The following is a 22,328-nucleotide window of genomic DNA, read 5'->3' as shown; positions in this document are numbered from 1 at the left end:
TGGGTCAGGCAGCATCTGCTGAGGGAATTTGATGTCCCCAGGGCAGTGATGCTCTCAGATGGCTGTCATAGACTATCAGTGAACTACTCATTGCCTTTGGAAAGTTGTAATGTGATTCAGTGATTGAATTATGTCTTGCAGCTCAGGAATGCCCCTGCCGTCGCATACAGCATATAATCCTCCAACATTTTCGCCACCTCCAACGGGATCCCACTACTGGACACATCTTCCCATCCCCACCCCTTTTCAACTTTCCGCAGAGAACGTTCCCTCAACAACTCTTTGGTCAACTCGTCCCTTCCCACCCAAACTACCCCCTCCCCAGGTCGTTTCCCCTGCAACCGCAGGAGATGCAATACCTGTCCCTTTACCTCCCACCTCGACTCCATCCAAGGACCCCGACAGTCTTTCCAGGTGAGGCAGAGGTTCACTTGCACCTCCTCCACCTCATCTATTGTATCCGATGTTCCAGGTGTCAACTTCTGTACATCATTTTGTATTCATCTTCCCTACCCTCCCCGATTTACTGATATGTTGCGGCCACTCCTTTGCTTCGTGCGCCTTGCGCTGGGGGCGAGGGGAGGGACAGACAACAGTGGGCGGGCAACTAATGGGAGGAGGAGCTGGCACCAGTGGGCTGAGTTGTGGGATTCCATATAAACCCGGGCAGCGCTGTTTACCAGAACTTTCCGCCGGCTTCGCCAATACCATGGCTGTCACCCTCAACAACGGATGTCGCATGCCCAACATCGGGCTGGGCACCTGGAAAGTGAGTAACCCTGCCGCCGTCCGACGATCAAGGCAGATATTAACCCTCCGTGTGGCTTCTGTGTTGATAATCTGCAGATGCTGGTTTACTAGATGGACACAAAATGATGGAGTAGCTCAAGAGTCTGAAGAAGGGTCTCGACCCGAACAGTTACCCCATTCATTCCATCTCTCCAGAGATGCCGCCTGTCCCGCCGAGTTACTCCAGCAGTTTGTGTCGACCTTCTGGGTTGATGGTGAATGGCCTGAGGAGGGAGGGGGTGCATCTCTCTCTCTCTCTCTCTCTCTCCTTCCTCCTTCCCTCCCTGCTCGCATTGAACGGACGAACCGACCCAAGGCATTCGCCGGCCCGCGGGATCACTTGGTGTGCGCGGCCAACGGCCGGCGGGTTGGGTCTGTGACTGTTATAGATGGTGACCGATCGAGGAGTTAAGGTGGAGGGGAAAGAGAAAGTACGCGCGTGGAGAGTGACAGGCGGGAGGATGGTGTGCGCGCCACAGTTGGGGGCAAATCTTCTTTGGTTAGGGGGGGGGGGGGGGGGGAGTGGGTCGCGCGCGCCACGGTTTGAGGGGGGGGGGGGTAGTTGGGTCGCGCGCGCCACAGTTGGGGGTGGTAGTTGGGTCGCGCGCGCCACAGTTGGGGGCAAATCTTTGGTTGGGGGGGGGGGGGGGGGGGGAGTTGGGTCGCGCGCGCCACAGTTGGGGGGGGGGGTAGTTGGGTCGCGCGCGGTTGGGGGCAAATCTTTGGTTGGGGGGGGGGAGTTGGGTCGCGCGCGCCACGGTTTGAGGGGGGGGGGTAGTTGGGTCGCGCGCGCCACGGTTGGGGGAGGGGGGGGTAGTTGGGCGCGCGCGCCACGGTTTGGGGGGGGGGGGAGTTGGGTCGCGCGCGCCACGGTTGGGGGAGGGGGGGGGGGCGCGCTCCGGGCATAGGGAAGTACACGGGTTCGGTCAGGGGCGCGCGTGAACTCTGATGAGCAAAGATCTTATAGCAGAGCGCTCCTCTATAATCTTTGCTGATGAGTGTGTGGGGTGAGTAGATTTAATAAACTTGTGTTGTATCTTGACGTGTGTTCGAGTCAGCTCCTTACAGCCGGTGAATCCTGGGAGAAATGCGGGGTTGGGGGCGAGTGGGACAATTTCCCACCTTGGGAAAGAAAGAACGTGCTCGTTAAAACGAGTTGTGGAGAAAACGTTTCTCCAGCTTTTTTGTGTACCCTCGTTAAAACAAGAGCGTGCAACCAATTCCTCAAATAAAGAACTTGTGTATGTGATATCTTTGTTCAAAGCTTCAAATCGTCAAGATTTTCCTCTGTTGAAGGAACACTCAGCATCGTTTATTTCCATGGCAATTGCCCCACGAGCTTCGCCCGGCAGAAAGTAACGGGGTGGGGGGATAGAAGAGAACTTGAGATGGGAGGTGGAAGGGTTGCGGCGATTGAATCACGTAGTTGGCGTCGAGTTGTGGAGGTATGGACGATTTGTTTTAAGCTTCGAGGAAAGTTGCAGAAGTGGTAAAGTGGTGTCGCACTTTACCAAAGAAAGAGCATGGCACGAGACAACAATTTTTAAAATATCGAGACACTATTAGTCAAACGTGCCCGAAATATATCGTGAGTTTTTGTTGTATTTCGCCCCTGAATGTATCTGTGGGAGGAGAGGAAATAAACCTGGGTATGGAAAAGCATTTAATTTTTAAACAGTGCAACCCATGTTTGTGTTGTGAATTGAACTTTTTTTGTTATTTTCCTTTCCACTTCTTGCAGTAGCAACCTTAATGAATGATGTCTCCAGCCCATGCGCCCTTGTCACTTGATTGCTCCCAATGTTTGTTTAGGCTGCCATCCAACTGACCAGTTCCCTGTATGACAGCCTCCTTACCTATTCAGACAACACTTTGGGTGTACAATTCCTGCTTCATAGCTGCAGGAGGGAACCCCATACCAAATCGGCTGTTTGGCACCCAGTTTCTATGCCTATTAAGCCAGGGTACACTAACATTTCTAGCCAGCGTATTTGTATCCCAGTGCTAACGCATGAACAATTTCTGATGGCCAGGAGCATTTAAATGTTTGCATTTAACTGTATCTAGTTCTGTACAGTTTTTTAAAATAAAAGATTTGGTATCAATTAGTTTGACAGGAAATTGTGAACTACTGATTTCATTGAGCCAGCCATTGTCTTTTAGATGAAGAATTACGAAGAATGTTAGTTGCCAAAGCTTGGACTGGACTGAAGCTGTCATAGATATCGATACTCTTTACGTTAGCTACGGGATGGAAGATTGCAACCTTCACGTGGACCACCCTGTTTCGACGAATGCAACCAGGCATGCAGAATCAAATAAGTTCAAATTGAACAAGTTGTCCTACAACTTTTGGCTGTGCACGCCATATGCAAGAAGATGTTAGTTGCAATATTACTAAAGGTTAAGTACTTTTGAATGGCGTTCTGGATATCATGGGATTGGGTGAAAAGTGAACAAATAATCAGAATTTGTTGCACTACAGCAAAGCAGTGTGTACTTTACAATCTGAAATGGTTTTCAACACCTTCTATTTCTATGAAGAGAGAATGTAGATCAAAGAAAGTAATTGACCAGACACATAACTTTCTCTTGTGGAAGCAGTCTGGGAATTTTCAGCATTTATTTCCATTTCAATTATGTTGAAATCAGTTGGAAGTAATTGCAACTGATCAAGTTGTTTACCATTGGCATATAACATGGAAGTAAGTGGCAAAGAGCTGGATGCCATCCCAAACTACAGCAAATCTGTCTCATGATTCTTCAGCTGCCATGTTTCACAGCTTGTTGAGCTTGAGAAGTTGAACACGTGGAACCTGTCTTGGCTTTCATTCATTGTTCTTTATCTCTCTACGTCATCGTCTATATCTCATGTTCCCCTTTCCCCTGACTAGTCTGAAGAAGGGTCTGACCCGAAACGTCACCCATTATTTGTCTCCAGAGATGACGCCTGTCCCACTGAGTTACTCTAGCTTTTTGTGTCTATCTTTGGGTTAAACCAGTTCCTACACATTTAGTTGGCTTTACTTAATGTTGCGTATCACTTTTTTACAGCTTAATGGCAATCTTTCTGTTTGAGATAGTGGGAGCAATGGTTTCAGAGCTACTGAAGGACGGGAGGCAATGTATAGCAGGAAAGCATTCAAGCCCTGAGGATGAAGTAAATCTACTGAACTACTGGCGGTGGATTGGAAGACATGCTTATTGCAAATGATATCGTTCTGTTGATGTCACTAATCCCATATCAGTAGTAGGGATAACACAAAGGATCAAATCAACAAAATAAGGATTGAGCTGTGAATAAGCGATATATGAAAGGAAATAATTATTGATTGACTGATCTGTTTGATTTGGGGTGTATTTACTAAACTAGCTGAAGGGAGCTAGCAATTTTTGAGTTAATAGTTTTAAAGCAATTTATTAGAAGGATGAGGTAGTTAAATGTTTTAAAAACTTTGTAGGGGTGTGGAATTCTGCATGAAAGGATGATTGAGGAGAGACTCTCAATAACTTCACGTTCGACTCCTCCCATTTCCTCCAAATACAAGGCGTAGCTATGGGTACACGCATGGGCCCCAGCTATGCCTGCCTATTTGTAGGTTACGTCGAGCAATCCTTGTTCAATACATACCAGGGCCCCATCCCCGACCTCTACCTCCGCTACATCGACGACTGCTTTGCTGCCACCTCCTGCACCCGCACACAACTGACTGACTTCATCCACTTCACCACTAACTTCCATCCGGCACTCAAATACACCTGGACCATTTCCGACACTTCCCTACCATTCCTTGACCTCACTATCTCCATTGCAGGCGATAGACTTCTGACCGACATACACTATAAACCCACTGACTCCCATGGCTATCTGGACTACACTTCTTCCCACCCTGCTTCCTGTAAGGACTCCATCCCCTACTCCCAATTCCTCCGTCTACGCCGCATCTGCTCCACGGATGAGGCGTTCCACACCAGGACATCTGAAATGTCCTCATTATTCAGGGAACGGGGGTTCCCCTCCTCCACCATAAATGAGGCTCGCACCAGGGTCTCTTCCATACCCCGCAACATTGCTCTCTCTCCCCATCCCCCCACTCGCAACAAGGGCCGAGTCCTCCTAGTCCTCACCTTTCACCCCACCAGCCGTCACATACAAAAAGTAATCCTCCGTCAGTTTCGCCACCTCCAACGTGACCCCACCACTCGCCACATCTTCCCATCTCCCCCCATATCTGCCTTCCGCAAAGACCGCTCCCTCCATAACTCCCTTGTCAATTCTTCCCTTCCCTCTCGTACCACCCCCTCCCCGGGCACTTTCCCTTGCAACCGCAAGAGATGCAACACTTGTCCCTTTACCTCCCCCCTCGACTCCGTTCAAGGACCCAAGCAATCGTTCCAGGTGCGACAGAGGTTTACCTGCATCTCTTCCAACCTCACCTATTGCGTCCGCTGCTCTAGATGTCAGCAGATCTATATCGGTGAGACCAAGCGGAGGTTGGGCGATCGTTTCGCCGAACACCTCCGCTCGGTCCGCAATAACCAAGCTGACCTCATGGTGGCTCAGCACTTCAACTCCCCCTCCCACTCCGTCTCCGACCTCTCTGTCCTGGGTCTCCTCCATGGCCACAGCGAGCAGCACCAGAAATTGGAGGAACAGCACCTCATATTCCGTTTGGGGAGTCTGCATCCTGGGGGCATGAACATCGAATTCTCCCAATTTTGTTAGTCCTTGCTGTCTCCTCCCCTTCCTCAGTCCCCCTGCTGTCTCCTCCCATCCCCCAGCCTTCGGGCTCCTCCTCCTTTTTCCTTTCTTGTCCCCGCCCACCCCAGCCCCCGATCAGTCTGAAGAAGGGTTTCGGCCCGAAACGTTGCATATTTCCTTCGCTCCATAGATGCTGCTGCACCCGCTGAGTTTCTCCAGCTTTTTTGTGTAACCTTGAGGAGAGACTTGTTGATCATTTGCTGAAATGTGGATTTTAGATGGATGGATATTTTTCTGCTGGCAGGAGCTAGATGGATGGAATGGCTTCCTGTTCCATAAGTTTTCTTTGGTAAAATATGGAGGGAGGTTTGTTGGTACAGTTTAGAATTGGATGCACGTTGCAAGATTAAGATATATACAAATGAAAAATTGACTTGTGGGAGAGTGAAGAAAGTGAAATTAAAATACTGAGATGATTATAAGGGTGCAATTTATGTTGTAAGAATTGAGCCTATGGAGGTGCAAAGAGGAATGCATGTGGTGACATGCTCTTGAAAATAAAGTGTAGGCTGAAAGATGCAACAATCTGAGTGGGTTTTGCACAGAAGAATGCATGTTTATTAAGAATGGTGACTCTACAATAACTAGCGATTGTTGAGAGCGATGCTTATGAATTTTAAGAAAGAAAATGCTTTAAATATTGCAGGAGAATTCAACAATCATGCAAGAGAAATTGAAATAAATATCTGCCTCGAGGCTGGGCAGAATGCAAAGATGTACACAAGTAAACTGGTGCATGCCAGTTGTGTTGCGTTGGGGAAAATTGGGATACCAAGTTTGAAACCAAATCATAGGGACATGTGTTTTATTAAGTTGAGGTTCCAGGTTAAACTCTGTGTTTCCAGGAATTGCGCTATAGTTCAGGAGATAATTACAAAGCTCCTAAATCATTGCATGATTTATGAAAGGAAAGTTGTTTAAACAGGTAGTAGCGTTTTAATATGCATCTAAAATAGTAGATGTAGAGTATTTACATTTTCTAAGGAATTTTTGATGAGGTGTGATGAGGATAAAGCTCTTGAGGTTGAAGATGGTTTATTAGCATGGTTAGGGGTTTGGTTGAGGAAAAAAAAGCAGTGCCAAATGGACTATTTTCAAATTGACAGACAATAATTAGTGGGCAGCACAAAATAAAGTAATTGATCTTCAATTATTTATAGTCTATATTACAAATTATCCTTTATTTTATTCATTAATCTATTCATGGGTGCTGATATATACCTGTGGTTAACTGGGCTATAATAAACATGGAAATCACAAAAGAATATGAGTGGGCAAGAAAGTTGTAAAATAAATTTAACGCGAAATTGTGGAAAAAACAATACCCATTTTATTTAAAAAAACATTAAATGTTGCAGTTTAGTGAGGGATGTCCATTTGCCATAACAAGTGGCGCAGCGGGCGATTTGCTGCCTTACAGCGCTGGCAGCTCCGGAAACCCGGGTTCAATCCCAACTATGAGTGCTGTCTGTACGGAGTTTGTACGTTCTCCCCGTGACAGCGTGGGTTTTCTCCGCAATCTCCCGTTTCCTCCCCCACTCCAAAGACGTACAGGTTTGTAGGTTAATTGGCTTGGGTTTGTACAGTGCATTCAGAAAGTATTCAGACCCCTTCACATTTTCCACATTTTGTTACGTTACAGCCTTATTTTAAAATTGATTAAATTCACTTTTTTATCATTAATCTACGCACAATACCACAGAATGAAGAAGCAAAAGCAGGTGTTTCGAAATTTTTGCAAAGCAATTAAAAAGAAATAACTGAAATATCACATTTACATAAGTATTCAGACCCTTTGCTATGACACTCAAAATTGACCTTAGATGTATCCTGTTTCCATTGATTATCCTTGAGATGTTTCTACAACTTGATTGGAGTCCACCAGTGGTAAATTCAATTGTTTGTACATGATTTGGAAAGGCACACACCTGTCTGTATAAGATCCCACAGTTGACAGTGCTTGTCAGAGCAAAAACCAAGAAGGAATTGTCCATAGACCTCAGAGATCAAGACACAGATCTGGGGAAGGGTATAAAACAATTTCTACAGCTTTGCAGGTCGCGAAGAGCACAATGGCCTCCGTCATTCTTAAATGGAAGAACTTTGGAACCACCAGGACTCTTCACAGAGCTGGGCTCCCGGCCAAACCGAGCAATCGGGGGAGAAGAGGCTTGGTCAGGGAGGTGACCAAGAACCCAATGGTCACTCTGACAGAGTTCCAGAGTTCCTTTGTGGAGATGGGAGAAAGTTCCAGAAGGACAACTATATCTGCAACACTCCACCAAGCAGGCATCTGCGTCCACTGCTCAATAAAAAAATTCCTGAAATAGAATCCCAAATTATCTGGAATTTTATGGTATTTACTGAAATTTTCAAAACTGCTTCCTGGGTGCTATTTGTTGGGATTTTTTTGCGGGTACACATTAACAACACAAAGAAGAACAAGGCAAAATGGATCTATGTAACAACACCGTATCTGCCTACTTCTGTTATTCATTTGTACAGTGTTATGCAAGGCAGCTTTCATTGCCTACAACAGCTTTCGTTGTTTTCTTTTTTCCAACCTGCTCTCATGTGTCATGTCTCATGCTCTGTCTCTCCCTCCCATTTCCCTAAAATTACCTGAAGACAACCAGAATTCCCCGAATTTCAGGTAATTTCCTTCAAAGTGGAAACACTGCCTTTATGGTAGAGTGACCAGACGGAAGCCATTCCTCAATAAAAGGCACATGATGGCCTGCTTGGAGTTTGCCAAAAGGCACCTAAAGGACTCAGACCATGAGAAATAAAGATTCTCTGGTCTGATGAAACCAAGATTGAACTCTTTGGCCTGAAGTTGGCCAAGCGTCACATCTGGAGGAAACCAGGCATCGCTCATCACCTGGCCAATACCATACCTATGGTGAAGCATGGTGGTGGTGGTAGCATCATGCTGTGGAGATGTTTTTCAGCAACAGGAACTGGGAGACTAGTTAGGATCACGGGAAAGATGAACGGAGCAAAGTACAGAGAGATCTTTGATGAAAACCTGCTCCAGAGAGTTCTGGACCTCAGACTGGGGTGGAGGTTCACCTTCCAACAGGACAACAACCCTAAGCACACAGCCAAGACAATGCAGGAGTGGCTTCGTGACAAGTCTGTGAATATCCTTGAGTGGCCCAGCCAGAGCCCGGACTTGATCCTGATCGAACATCTCTGGAGGGACCTGAAAATAGCTGTGTATCGACCCTCCCATCCAACCTGACAGAGCTTGAGTGGATCTGCAGAGAAGAATGGGAGAAATGACTCAAATACAGGTGTGCCAAGCTTGTAGCGTCATGCCCATGAAGACTTGAGGCTGTAATCGCTGCCAAAGGTGCCTCAACAAAGTACTGAGTAAAGGTTCTGAATACTTATGTAAATGTGATATTTCAGTTATTTCTTTTTAATTTCTTTGCAAAAATGTCTAAATACCTGTTTTTGCTTTTTTTTACTATGGAGTATTGTGTGTAGATTGATGATAAAAAAATGAATTTAAACAATTTTAGAATAAGGCTGTAATGTAACAAAAAGTGAAGGGGTCGGGATACTTTCTGAATGCACTGTATACTTGGTATAAGTGTAAATTGTTCTTCGTGTGTGCAGGCATGAGTTAATATGCGGGGATTGCTGGGCGGCGTGGACTCGGTGGGCCGAAGGGCCTGTTTCTGCACTGTATTTCTAAACTAAACTAAACAAGTCATGGGAACGCTGAATAACATTAATCTTTTATTGCAATAGCTTTGGGCTATAAGAATAAGCAATATTTACAGTAGTTATAAAGGTTTTGCTGAAGCCATAAATAGACTTGTGTCGTTTTTGCTTGCTTATGTTAAAATGACATACTTATCTTGGAAGCGGTGCAACAAAGAGTCAAAATATGAGTAGGTTATTCTAGGATATGTGGAAACATTGTGCAGATTTTTTTTCTATTGTTCTCGAGCCATGTGATCTAAAATACATACAAGATTTTACAGGAACATGGCAGAGGTGATGTATAAGAGAATATTTCCCATTGGTGGAATGGCTAAAACTGAAGACCATATTCTCTTGGATGTTTAAGACTGGCTGGATGAAAGTTCCTCACTTGGATTGATTCTTAAATTCTCTATCCTAGAGAGCTGTGCCTACAGTTGTTGATCATATGGAAGGCTAAGTTCAGGAAGTTTTTGATTTTGAGAAATATGGAAAATGGGTGAGAAAATGTTGATGTCTAGATATTGGAGTCAGTTTTGTGTCTCATACCCAACTCATTTCATGAATATTGCAACAGCTGATTGAGTAATGAGTATCACACATTTAACTTGTGCTTTACAGGTGGGAAGCAGATAATCACTTGCTATTCATAGGACGTGCAACTTGACTTGCACTGTAGCCACAATAGATACTTGATGCCAGATATTGTAAAGGCTATTAAATATAATAGCATTGCACATCACTATAATGTTGGAGTGGTTGGTCCAAATATGTATCTGGATAATGCTGATGTTCATTATGTTAATGGGGAGGATGCAATAATGGCACCATAGTTGAATTCACGGAGAGGTGGTCAGGCTCTCATGTTGGCAATGGTTATTGCCTGGCTCTTGTCTGGCACAAATCTTATTTGCCATTTATCACCCAGTGCTGTTTAGGTCTTGGTGGATGTGGGCATGGACCACTTCATTAGCTGAGGAGTAACAAATGGAACTGCACTCTAAACAATTATTAAAGAACATCTTCACTTCTGACCTTATGAAGAGAATGTCATTGAGGCAGCTGAAGATAGCTCCGAGGGCCTCCTGGAGTGATGTCCTGTGGTTCAAATGATTAACCTCCAACTATCAGAACCAGCTTCTTCAAGGTATGATTAGAGAGTGATGACTCCCTCATTTCCATTGATGCATTGTATTTGGATTCCTTGATATTGCACTTGATAAGCTGCATCCATGATGTGGAGGAACAATCTCTTGTAATGTCTTTGGAATTTGTCTCAAACCCCCATATTAGGACCAACGCCTAAATGTGGTCTAATGGTGCCAAAGTAAGTATTGGCCAGAAAGTTAATATCTGGAATTAAGAGATTGTCTTGTGTGAAATGATTGAGCAGTTTGGGTCTACGCTCAGAAGTGATCTTATTGAAACACAATATTCTGAGGTGACTAAGAGGGTAGATACTTGGAGGGCTTCCTATCATGGGAAAATGTAGAATAGGTGTGGACAATGTTTTGGAATAAGTTGTCAGTTAAGGAATCTTTTAAAGATCATGAATCTTTGAAATTCGGTACTCCAGTGTGCTGTGCTGGCCAAGTTATTAGAGGATGTGTAAAGCGAATTCTAGGCTGCTGTGATTGAGGTTTATGGGGATTGGGCAGTAAAGTGCAGTTTAAGCTAATGTTAGGTTGGCTGTCATCTTTTGAATGGTGGAATGGGTTTGAGGACCATTTTGCCACCTGCTGCTGTTTCTTGTAGAATGACAATTGATAACATTGGCATTGAACCCCTCTAGTACCATCAACAAGTGATGTGTTTGGTTGAATACATGTCAGTTGTTCCTGTACAAGAGCAGTTTGGCTGAGGCAGGGCACATTTGCAATATTTCTGTCAGAACCTGTCGTCTGGTGTAACCAGTATCCTTAGATTTGTAATCATTTTGTGAAATGTGGGTGTTGTTAGCAAGACCAGCAAATTCCCCTGGATGGTGCTGGAGCTCACCCACTAACTTGCCATTGCAGTTTTTTCTGGCAAAGTATATTAATAGTGTTTTTGATTTGAGAGTGCCAGAGTTTAGACCCATTTTCTATGAAGGGGAAAGATATGTGTCCAAGGAAGGATAATGTACAACTTGAAGAGCTAGCAGCAGGTGATGTTTCCATCACCTGCTTCCTTTGTTCTCCTTGGTGATAAAGATTGTGCTTTTGAGAGGTGCTGGCAGAGTAGCTGTGAATAACTTTGTGAAAGTCTGCAATTCTCTGCTAGTGTAGGGACTCTACATTTAGAATGGTGAATTGGTTGGTAATAAAATGGACTGATCTGCCCAGGGTGTTGTCAATCTTCCTGTGTATAAATTGTGCTGTACTGATTGAAACGAGTGGAGAGTTTCCTTGGGCCTCTTGAGTTGCGGTTTATAGGTTCGATCATCATAGGATACTCACCCTGTGATCTGCTCTGATTGATCTCGGGTAATCAATTTTGGATAAAATAGAATGCTAGAAGATTTTTTTTAATATGTTCTGTTTTGAAATACTTTGTTTCAATTGATGGTCATTTATATTTATTTTCTATTTGAGCTGTGTCTTTCCATTTGATTTTTTTAAATTTATAAGCACTTTATTGTTCAGTCTGAGCCAGGTAAAGTGACAGTGGCAGTGGAAAAAGCCATTGACATTGGATATCGTCACATCGATGGTGCATTTGTATATGAAAATGAGAAAGAAGTTGGTGAAGCTATTGCTCAGAAAATTAAGGATGGAATTGTAAAACGTGAAGACCTTTTCATTGTTAGCAAGGTAAAGAAGACTACTTTGAATGTCTCTGTTTCTTTCCTAAATTTGTACTTGGTGCAAAGCAGTACATTTATTTTGAGATAAAAATAATGGAATTGATGCTGCTGTTACATTTTAGACCCTTATACAGCTTTTTAAAAAAAAATCTGTCTAAGGTATTGACTGTTATAAATGAATATTTGGTTAATTCCAAACTTAAGAGAATATAATCATGTATGTAGATAATATGCAAGAAGAGCAAAAGTGTATTTTAACTTTAGTGCATTGATATTGCAACAATGCTAATTAGTGATTTATGTTTCCTGTTAGCTGTGGTGCACCTTTCATGCAAAGGATCAGGTAAAGAACGCCTGTGCTAAAACCCTAAATGACCTAAACCTGGAATATCTGGATCTGTACCTTATTCACTGGCCTATGGGATTCAAGGTAAAGTACCGCAAAACAACATTGTTGCATACCTTTCTCTAATCTGACTCACACTGATGCAGGAGTTAACTTACTAAGGTAGCCAAATATCCCAAATATCAATAGTAGATTAAATAGAAATCCAGGTTAACCTTGGATATGAAGTACATGCGGTTATTTTCACTTTTTCAATTTAGTTTATAAGATACCTCAATCAATTGAATTGCATAGATGTGGCTGATGGAGTAATTGTTGGGGAATGGATGGGCAATGTTAGAACATGAACAGCACAAAACGGGTTGTTTGGTCCACCATGTCTGCACTGACCATGATGCCAAGCTACACACTTTCATCTACAGGCCTCATGGTCCATATTCCTCTCCTCCCGCATTTCACGTCTGTCTAAATGATTCTTAAATACTACTATTGTACCTGCAAATGCCACCTCCTCAGGCAGCAAGTTCCAGTCACCTATCAATTTTTGTTTATCTTGCTTCTCAAATCTCCTTAAAATTTTCTCCTTAAACTTATGCCCTGCAGTATTTGATATTTCTACCCTGAGGAAAAAAGTCTGTGTTCGCTTCATAATTTATCTATTTTTACTAGGTCCTCCCCCTTAGTGATGCTCTGGAGAAAACAATCCATAATAACCAATGTTCTCCAATCAAATCAATATCCTGGTCAACCTCTTCACTCTTTCCATAGCCTCCAAGTCCTTCCTATACACCTACAATGTGTCTTCCTAATGTTTATACTCAATACCCTGACCCATGAACACAAGCATGCATTATGCTGCTATAACATTATATCCACTTGTGTTGCCACGTTCAGGGAGCTAGGATCTTCCTGGTTCTTATCCATGAAACTGAGCTGTTCAAAGTGGGAACACCCAGATAATTATTCCGTTATGATAGAGCCAAGGAGAGCCAACTCTATATCTTTCCTGATAGAGTGGGCAGTATGATTTCTGTCCAATGTTCTTGAGATGATTATTATTAATCTTTGTGGTTAAATATTAAATAGTTATTCCACAGATGAAAGTATGGGTAAGAGTTAGACGAATAGAACAGTGCAGCACAGGAACAGGTCCTTCGGCCCACAATGTCCATGATGAACATAATGTCAAATTAAATTAATCTCAGCCTACATATGATTCATACCCCTCTATTCCCTGCAAATCCATGTGTCTGTCTAAAAGCCTCTTAAATGTTATTATCGTAACTGCCTCCACCACCATCAGGAATGTTCCAGACACCCACAACCGTGTAATTTTGCTTTAGAATTTTTACCTCTCAGCATAAAAATATGCCCTCTAGCCAAACATTTCTATCCTGGGCAAAATGTTCTGACTGTCTACTCTAGAGAAAACAATCTGGGTTTGTCCAGCCTCTTTATAGCCATTGCTCTCTAATCCAGGCAGCATTCTGGTAAACGTATTCGGCCTCTCCATTCTTCCAGTACTTGTGCAAACAGAACTGCACACAATACTCCAATTGTGGCCTAAACAAAGTGATATAATGCTGCAGCATGACTTCCTAACTCCTAAATACAATAGACTGGCTGATGAGGGCAAGCAATACCATATGCCTTCTTTACCACTAACTACTTGTGCTGCCACTTTGATGGAATAGTATTAGATGCTGAGATAAGGATATCAAAGGACAATGCAAAGTGATGGAGTAACTCGGTAGGTCAGGAGCAACTCTGGAGAATGTGGCTCGGTGATCTTTTGGGTTGTGCATTGTGAAGCTCGAGGGAGAAAAGTTGTGAATTGTGAAACTGGAGGAAAAAAATTATGTGGGAGGGAAGGCAAAACCAATGCAAGGTCATCCAGGGTTTGGGAGGTGGGGGGGTGTGTGTGATGGTGAGAGAAAATTGTAGGCTATCTAAAATTGGAAATTCAATGCTCATGCCGTAAACTGCCCAGGTGGAATATGAGGTGCTGTACCTCCAGATTGTGTATGGCCTCACTGTTGCAATGGATGGGGCCCAGGAGAAAAGGTATGGGAATAACAGCTGATCCTGTCTCTCCTGACATGCTCTCCAGACCTGGTAACATCCTTGTGAATCTTTCTGTACCCTTCCCAGCTGTTGTGAAAGGAAGTCAGAAGAAACACAAAAGACCATTGCTCTTGCCATTTACTATGTCTTTTCCTGAATGATGTCCAGGGAAATGTACTGGGAATGTAATCTAAGAAGTCTTACCCGTGAAGTAAATGTCAGGTGTAATACAAATGAAGGATTAACCGAAGATAGAACTTGCAAACAACTGTTAAATTTGGCATAAATTAATTCATTTCATTAATACCAAGAATTTTTATGGTATACAAGTTGTGTTTTTGGCAGTTATTTTAAAGAAATATCTCTCTTTCAAGGCTGGTCAGGTGAACCTTCCTCTTGATGAGAACGACATGATCATACCAAGCAATACAGATTTTGTTGACACTTGGGAAGTGAGTAAATATAAACTCCATTTTCCTCAAATATAATTGAAGAATTGGTAAACCTATCATTTCGAGAGTTATCTGTGGAAAGTACATTTATAGTACATCTGTTTATTTTCTGCTGTTGCTGTTTGACTGCTTCATGACATTAACTGCATTAAATGTTTTTATTTTAATCCTATATTAAAATCGTTTTTTATACCAGACTTTTAACATTTAGCATTATTTTCTCTTCACAGGCAATGGAAGATCTAGTTGCCAATAAAAAGGTTAAAGCTATAGGGGTGTCCAACTTTAATAGTGAGCAGATTACGAGTATCCTAAATAAACCGGGTCTAAAGATCAAACCAGCTGTCAACCAGGTAACATTATTTTTAGATCTTGACATCCTAGTATTTTGTTTTCTGGAACCATTTGGTGATGCAATATCTTTGTCCATGAAAATCTCTCTCCAAAATTGAAGTTCATGTTGGCTTTGTTTGCTTTAATAGATTGAATGCCACCCATATCTGACTCAAGAAGATCTGATCTCCTATTGCAAATCTAAAGATATTGCTGTGACAGCCTATAGTCCACTGGGATCTCCAGATAGACCATGGTACCTGACATGACTCAATAATTTGCTCCTATTTTAGTGCAAAAGAAATTACTATTATAATTGAATAATGTGTTTTTTTTTTAAGAACACATCTATAAGCATGGCCTTTGTGAATATTTATCTAGAGTTGGAATAAATGTTCAATGTAAATCGGCAAACTGCTCCACATGAAATCGTTATATTGCAAAGATCTATAGTCTGTAAATATATACCATAGAGAGCTTGACCCTTCTCTATTGTTAATATGAAGTGGATATAATTATAGGGTGAATGCACAGAGATTTTACCCCCAGCTTCCTGCTGGATAGGGGTACAGAGAACTAGAACACATATGTTTAAGGCGAGACAGGAAAGATTTAATGGGAACCTGAGGAACAGTATTTGCTCACACGGTGGTGTATATATGTAATGAACTGCCAAAGGAAGTAGAGAAGGCAGGTACAAGATATTTGGTCAGTAACTGGATAGGGAAAAAAAAACACAATTTTGGAGTATTATAGTCCCTGGTTTTTTGCACATTTAAAATTTGTACTTGTTCTCAAGGATTACAACTTTCCATTGAGCATCCTTAATCTGTAGTAGTATGCCACTAATTTCCTCCTTTAATCTCTGAACATGTGCCTTGGTCCCATCTTATCTAATGAATCTCCCACAAGGACAATGGTCTCAGTCTTGTTGACAGATGCAGGCCATTGCTACTACAAGCCTCACTCTTTTAATAAATCTTAACTTGTCAGTAGCAATGTGTTATCTCAATCTGTTTCTTTACTCACTATTGCGAGTAATCCTTCAGATTACTGACTTTGAGATCATCATTAACCTTTCTCCATGCCAAGCATTTAAACGTCTAATCGTAGCATCTTGATATCTGTTGTCTTCATGTAACTTGTACTAACAAGTATCATGTTTCTGGCATATTCCCTTTCTACCGGAGAATACTCTGCGGTCTCCACAAAGTCTTTTATCATGGCGCCATGAAGCAATTTACATTGCTCAATGCGCATTGGTATTTTAGAGATGTTTCCTTGCTGGAATTTTGACTGCTGGAGTTCCCTGTTTCCCCTATTTCCACCTTCTTCCCTCTGTGTCCTTTGTGCATTATTCATTCTTTCAATGTGTCATTGGTCCCAGTCTAAATACACACTAGTTTGAGAGTTGTAAACCTCCAAAGATTCCTGTGCTTCCCAATTCTCAGATCATTACCAACTACTATTCTGATGTTACTAGGGCTGTGGGGTGACTACTTTCTGAAACAAATGTTTAGAGTAGGTTTTTATCTTCCCTTGTACTGGACAATAACTCCAGCACTGACTTCAGCGCAAGTATTAGCGCATCATTACTTTTATTTTAAGGATGGATTAATTTTTTGGGAGTGGGGAATTGAGTGTTATGGGGTAGATGCAAAAGAGGGGAGTTGATAACAATCTGTTGGGCAATGAGTGGTGGAGCCGCTTGGAGTGGTTTGAGGAACAATTAGCTTGACACTCTTAAGTATGTTCTCGTGAAAAGATATTGGGGATTCTGTGTTTGGTTTGCAAGATAATGATTTGTGCTAGATGTACATACAGTAAAGCATTAGATGAGGCACCAGCCAAAATGAGTAAAAACAGCATCTGCATACAGCGAGTGAAGCAGTAATTAAAATTACAATGGCAAGAAATAAACTCTGATGTTTAAAAAGCCTACCTCAAAAAGGCATACTTTAGACACTTGTGATCTTTGTTACCTTTGTCAGCCGAGAGCTGTATACATTATGGATCTCTAATTGGAAATTGTGCAGCCAAAAGTTATTATTTTAGAAACTTTTTACAGACGTAATTCCATTTCCTTTCATTTATTACAGGGCAAAGCCAGATGAACCCAATCTCCTTGCAGATCCTAAGATACTGGAAATAGCAAAACGTCATGGAAAATCATCGGCACAAGTACGGGGTTTTCTTGCAAAATCTGTAGTAGTGTCAGGTTGTGGTTTGTGGGTTCAGTGGCCATAGTTGTACCTTGCACATTACCGTTCTTTCACTTATTTCAATTGTTCATAAGTTATCTTGTGTATTTGTTCTGCTACTTTATGATTAATGCATAATTACTAACCAACAAAGGACTGATAAGGAGATGCTTCAGTTCTTGATTTTCATTTTTTTAAGGTTTTTTATCTATACAAACCAGAGAGGCCATCGTTGGCTTGACAGGTTAAATGATTTTTTTTTCTCTGCCCAGCACTGAAACCATTGGGGCCACTGATTCATGTTTAACAATCTCAGGAAAGAATCAAAAGCTGTTTTTATCTGCCTTTGTGATTTATGTTCCTCTGTAGAAGTTCTTAGCTTATCTGCTATGCTGGCACTTCGGGTATTTTGGTGCAGAATGGTGTGGCTCAGGCCCATTACTTGCCAGTAGTGTTATTGGTACATCTACTAAAATTGCCTTTAACCAGAGGGATGCTTTCAAGTTAACACTGCCTTCAATGCAGTAAATCTTAAAATTTGCCCTCAGTTTGCAATAATCAATGTGATATTCTACCACAGGCAATTGGTTCTAACTCTTTGGGATTTTGTTTCAGCTGTTGATCCGGTTCCAGATTCAAAGAGGGCTAATTGTAATTCCAAAGTCTGTCACCCCAAATCGGATTAAGGAAAACTTTCAGGTAAGTGAAGGGAGGAACAGCAAATGCTGATTTAAACTGAAGATAGTCACAAAATGCTGGATAACTCAGTGGGACGTTTTGGCTCGAGACCCTTCTTCAGAGGAAAGAAGGGTCTCTACCAGAAACATCTCCCATTCGTTCTCTCCAGAGATGCTGCCTGTCCCGCTGAGTTACTCCAGCTTTTTGTGTCTATTTAAGGTATGTGAGTTTTGATGAGGGGATAGGATGGGAGTGGTAACCATTACACCAGCTCCTACTTAAATTCTTAGCTCTGCATTGAAACTAATTGCAATGCAGGGAGAAAAGTCTTGGTTGTAATACAATATTCTGTAATCTGAGGATCGCTATTTAAGATAGTAGTGTTATGATTACTTCAGCGCTATGCTATATTAGAGTTTCCTGTTTCTGATTTTTCAAGTTGGCAGACCTTAAAATTTAATTCCTGCTGTACTCCTATATGGCATTTCACCAGATATCCATAGATTTGACTTTCCATTCTAAAGTTATGTTTCTCCTGTTTGCAGGTGTTTGACTTTCAGTTAAGTGATGCAGAGATGAAGACCATCCTCTCCTTTAACAGGAACTGGCGATGTTGTTCAATGCCTTGGTGAGTTGCATGCTATGTGATGCTCATATGTTCATTCAAGCAGTCCCACCAAAGCAAAGGAAGTTAAGTATCACTTTACTGTCCTCACCACACCTACTGCTATTTCCTAATTGTTATTGATGACCCATCTAAATCTTGGCATTGTGATAAGGTAATCTGCTGTTGTGCCTCGTTAATGCATGTGGATCAGGCCTACTTCTATGTAGTTGACTCTGATCTGCTTGCTGAAATGATCTATTTTCAAGGCCAGTGAGGAAGTTAATAAGAGCTGACTTTTCCACAGTTCTACATCCCATAAAATAATACATAAAAAGGATAGGTGTTTGCATTACTTGGGCACAAATGGATGGTTTAAACTATTTTAGTGTGACTGTTCCATTAATGTTTGCTGTAAATTTCACTTGTAAGTTTGCTGTACTTGTTAGCAGGCGCTTCAAACCCATGGCCTGTTTCGCCTAGCAAGACACGAGTAGCTGGTCAAATGTAGGTAGCAAGTTAATGAGACTTGGAGATAGACCTGCAGAATGTTGGGTCATAGTTTTAGGCAGATTGGAACAATGAGAACTGATCAAATGTAGATTAGTGCATATGTATGACCCAGGCCTAGATCAGAGTGGCAGTAGATGAGCTTCAAGTGATTTTGAGGTTGGTTACCATGTTGACAAATCTAACCTTGGTATCCTACTTGAACCTGAGTTTGAGTAATCTGGTTTGGAATTTATTTTTGTTAGAATTATGGTGGTAATCTTGGGACTGTGTTGGAAAAGATCTGGCTTTTTTGTCCTTGTAATTGTATGTAAGACATTTGTGCTTGTCTGATAGGAACTGGCGATGCTGTCCATCATCACTTGTTCTCGTAAAACACTGCAATTTATTGTATTTATGGAGATTGGTGATTAGATAAATCCGGGCCTGAAAGTTCATTCCAAGTACATGATGGACATAGAGGTGCTGTGGCATCAGTGATTCAATTTAGTTTAGTTTAGAGATACAATGTGGAAACAGGCCCTTCAGTCCACCGAGTCCGCACCGACAAGCGATCCCCGCACATTAACCTATCCTACACACACTGGGGACCATTTACACTTATACCAAGCCAATTTACCTACATACCTGTACATCTTTGGAGTGTGGGAGGAAATTGAAGATCTCAGATAAAACCCATGTGAACACGGGAAGAACGTAAAACTCCGTACAGACAGCACTCGTAGACAGGATCGAACCCGGGTCTCCGGTGCTGCAAGGCAGCAACTCTACCGCTACGTTGCCATGCTGTTCTTGATTCTCAGAGAAGTACAGAGAAGGTTCACCAGACGGATTCCTGGGATGTCAGGACTTTCATATGAAGAAAGACTGGATAGACTCGGCTTGTACTCGCTAGAATTTAGAAGATTGAGGTGGGATCTTATAGAAACTTACAAAGTTCTTAAGGGGTTGGATAGGCTAGATGCAGGAAGATTATTCCCGATGTTGGGGAAGTCCAGAACAAGGGATTACAGTTTAAGGATAAGGGGGAAGTCTTTTAGGACCGAGATGAGAAAAACATTTTTCACACAGAGAGTGGTGAATCTGTGGAATTCTCTGCCACAGAAGGTAGTTGAGGCCAGTTCATTGGCTATATTTAAGAGGGAGTTGTGGCTAAAGGGATTGGGGGTATGGAGAGAAGGCAGGTACAGGATACTGAGTTGGATGTTCAGCCATGATCATATTGAATGGCGGTGCAGGCTCGAAGGGCTGAATGGCCTACTCCTGCACCTATTTTCTATGTTTCCTCTGCTTCCTCATATGAATGAACATCACTTGTAATGCAGGCACACCAAACAGGATGACACCATGCTTGCAATCCACCACATGATTCTTTCCCCTTGATCACTTACCTATAAAGTAGCTGCTTGGGTGTTCTGTCATCATTTATTATTCTGACATGCCCTATCCGCATTCTCTGTGAGACTCCAATAACTTCCTCTCTTGCTTTGCCTGATCCAAACCAGGATCTCATCAGTTCCTGGAAATTTAGCTTTCGAATCCCACTAAGATATCTAATGTCTCCTTGCATTCTCTAATTACAATGTCCTCCTTGATGAATACAGATGGGAAGTACTCATTTAAAGCCTCGCCCAAGTTCTCTGGCTCAGTTCACAATTTGCCACTTTGGTTCCCTAATCTTTCCTGATTATCCTCTTGCTTTTACCATACTTGGAAAGTACTTTGAGATTTTCTTTTAATCTTACCCACCAGTACTAGTTTGCTCTTTGAGGTACAATGGGATATGAATATTTTAGAATGAATAAAAGGAAAGAGCTTTGCCTTCAACTTTTGTTTTGGCGGTGGGAGAGGAGGAGGTTTGGCAGAAGGAATGAGTGTTCTGAGAATCAAATTGCCTGACTTCCAGTCAAAGGAACTTCCAGTCAATGTAGACTCTCTGTTTTGGGGGGGATCATCTCTGCATCTCCCTCTACATCTGTCTGTTTGCCCCTTCCACCTTTGCTGCTCACTGATTGTCCATATATCTCCCTAAAGAGCTGCTGCTGCTGCTGCTGCTGCTTCCCATCAGCCAGAGCTGAGGCCTATTCTTATACATTTGGATGTCAGCAGACAGTTGTTCTGTCCAATTCCTGTGCAATGTGATAAGTGGGGTGGGATGACTAGCCGCAACCCACAACTGACTGGAGTTAGGCTTCCCAACAGCATCCAGCCTGATGTGGGGATAGATGGTATAAGCACCTATTTGCTCATGGAAGGTGTTGACACGTGTCAGGTTTCAGTAGTGCCTTGACCCAGGATGAAGTGGCAGCAGGATCAGCTGCACACTAATCTAAGCCCCTTTAAAGTTTTCATTCTTTATAGCCATAAATGTAAACCTTAACAGCAAGCAATAGAGACATCCCATACAACTTGACAAGTGTGGCCTTTTTATTTGCACTTTTTCTAAAGTGGAACATCTAACTTTATTCTCTTTTTTTACAGGTGTGTTAACCACAAGAACTATCCATTCAAGTTAACTAAGTAAACTGTGCTTCAAGTGGAACAAGCTATTCATCTAGCAGAAAACTTGTGGTGCTCTGTCTGTAAACTTGAACAGCTAATATTTGAACCTTGAACCTAATATTTAAAAAAAAAACCTTTATACGTTTTACTGTCTGGTGACATACTTTTGTAACCATGATGCAAATAAACATTCTAGAGAAGGGTAATTTTCCACTTGTGCTGGGATGCCTCTATCTTCTTTCTGTGCAAAACCAGATCAACAAGTTCTTGGCACCAGTTTGGAAAAAATGCCTGTTTTCTTATTTTAACCATTGCTCTGTGTTATTTATTTGCTTCTGCTACTGGGTGTGGTTTTGTTTTAAAGACTGAAGGGTTTTAAACCGATGGAAATTTACTGGTTGGCCACAGGCCCATCTTGTGTGTCAAGTGGTAAAGTATGTACAGCCTTTCCTGAATGAATTACTGTAAAATGTTTTATGTGAATTGTTTTTTGTTTTTTTTGCTTTAGTATTTTGCAATGCTCAATAGTTCAGAATTATGTAGATTAAAAATGGGTGCCTCAAAGTATGCTGCTATTCCAAAAATATA

General features: G+C 42.2%; 1 protein-coding gene across 2 annotated transcripts; it reads left to right on the top strand.

Annotated features, from left to right (window-relative positions):
• The first annotated feature begins 595 nt into the window (after nucleotides 1-595).
• Nucleotides 596-22,053, top strand: LOC129706256 (aldo-keto reductase family 1 member B1-like). 2 transcript variants are annotated; one of them, XM_055650393.1, is made up of 10 exons: nucleotides 596-769; nucleotides 11,890-12,057; nucleotides 12,364-12,480; nucleotides 14,835-14,912; nucleotides 15,143-15,265; nucleotides 15,395-15,501; nucleotides 17,345-17,426; nucleotides 18,062-18,145; nucleotides 18,670-18,752; nucleotides 21,720-22,053. In XM_055650393.1, exons 1-10 carry the CDS (start codon nucleotides 611-613, stop codon nucleotides 21,760-21,762), a joined length of 1,044 nt encoding a protein of 347 aa, XP_055506368.1. In that variant the 5' UTR covers nucleotides 596-610; the 3' UTR covers nucleotides 21,763-22,053. The 2 variants fall into 2 exon arrangements, with proteins under 2 accessions (XP_055506368.1, XP_055506369.1); XM_055650394.1 differs by lacking the exon at nucleotides 596-769 and adding an exon at nucleotides 1,778-1,796.
• Nucleotides 22,054-22,328: the final 275 nt, after the last annotated feature.

Source organism: Leucoraja erinacea, chromosome 19, assembly GCF_028641065.1.
Source record: "Leucoraja erinacea ecotype New England chromosome 19, Leri_hhj_1, whole genome shotgun sequence".
Lineage (NCBI taxonomy): Eukaryota > Metazoa > Chordata > Chondrichthyes > Rajiformes > Rajidae > Leucoraja > Leucoraja erinaceus.
Note: the sequence above shows the minus strand (reverse complement) of the source record. Positions and strands in the feature narration are given on the sequence as shown.

Excerpts from the sequence above, each read along its gene's own strand:
- LOC129706256 (XM_055650393.1), top strand. The coding sequence starts at position 611 with ATGGGAGGAGGAGCTGGCACCAGTGGGCTGAGTTGTGGGATTCCATAT. Across the intron at positions 12,481-14,834 it reads ACTGGCCTATGGGATTCAAG|GCTGGTCAGGTGAACCTTCC; the intron begins GTAAAGTACCGC and ends CTCTCTTTCAAG. Across the intron at positions 15,502-17,344 it reads GGATCTCCAGATAGACCATG|GGCAAAGCCAGATGAACCCA; the intron begins GTACCTGACATG and ends CATTTATTACAG.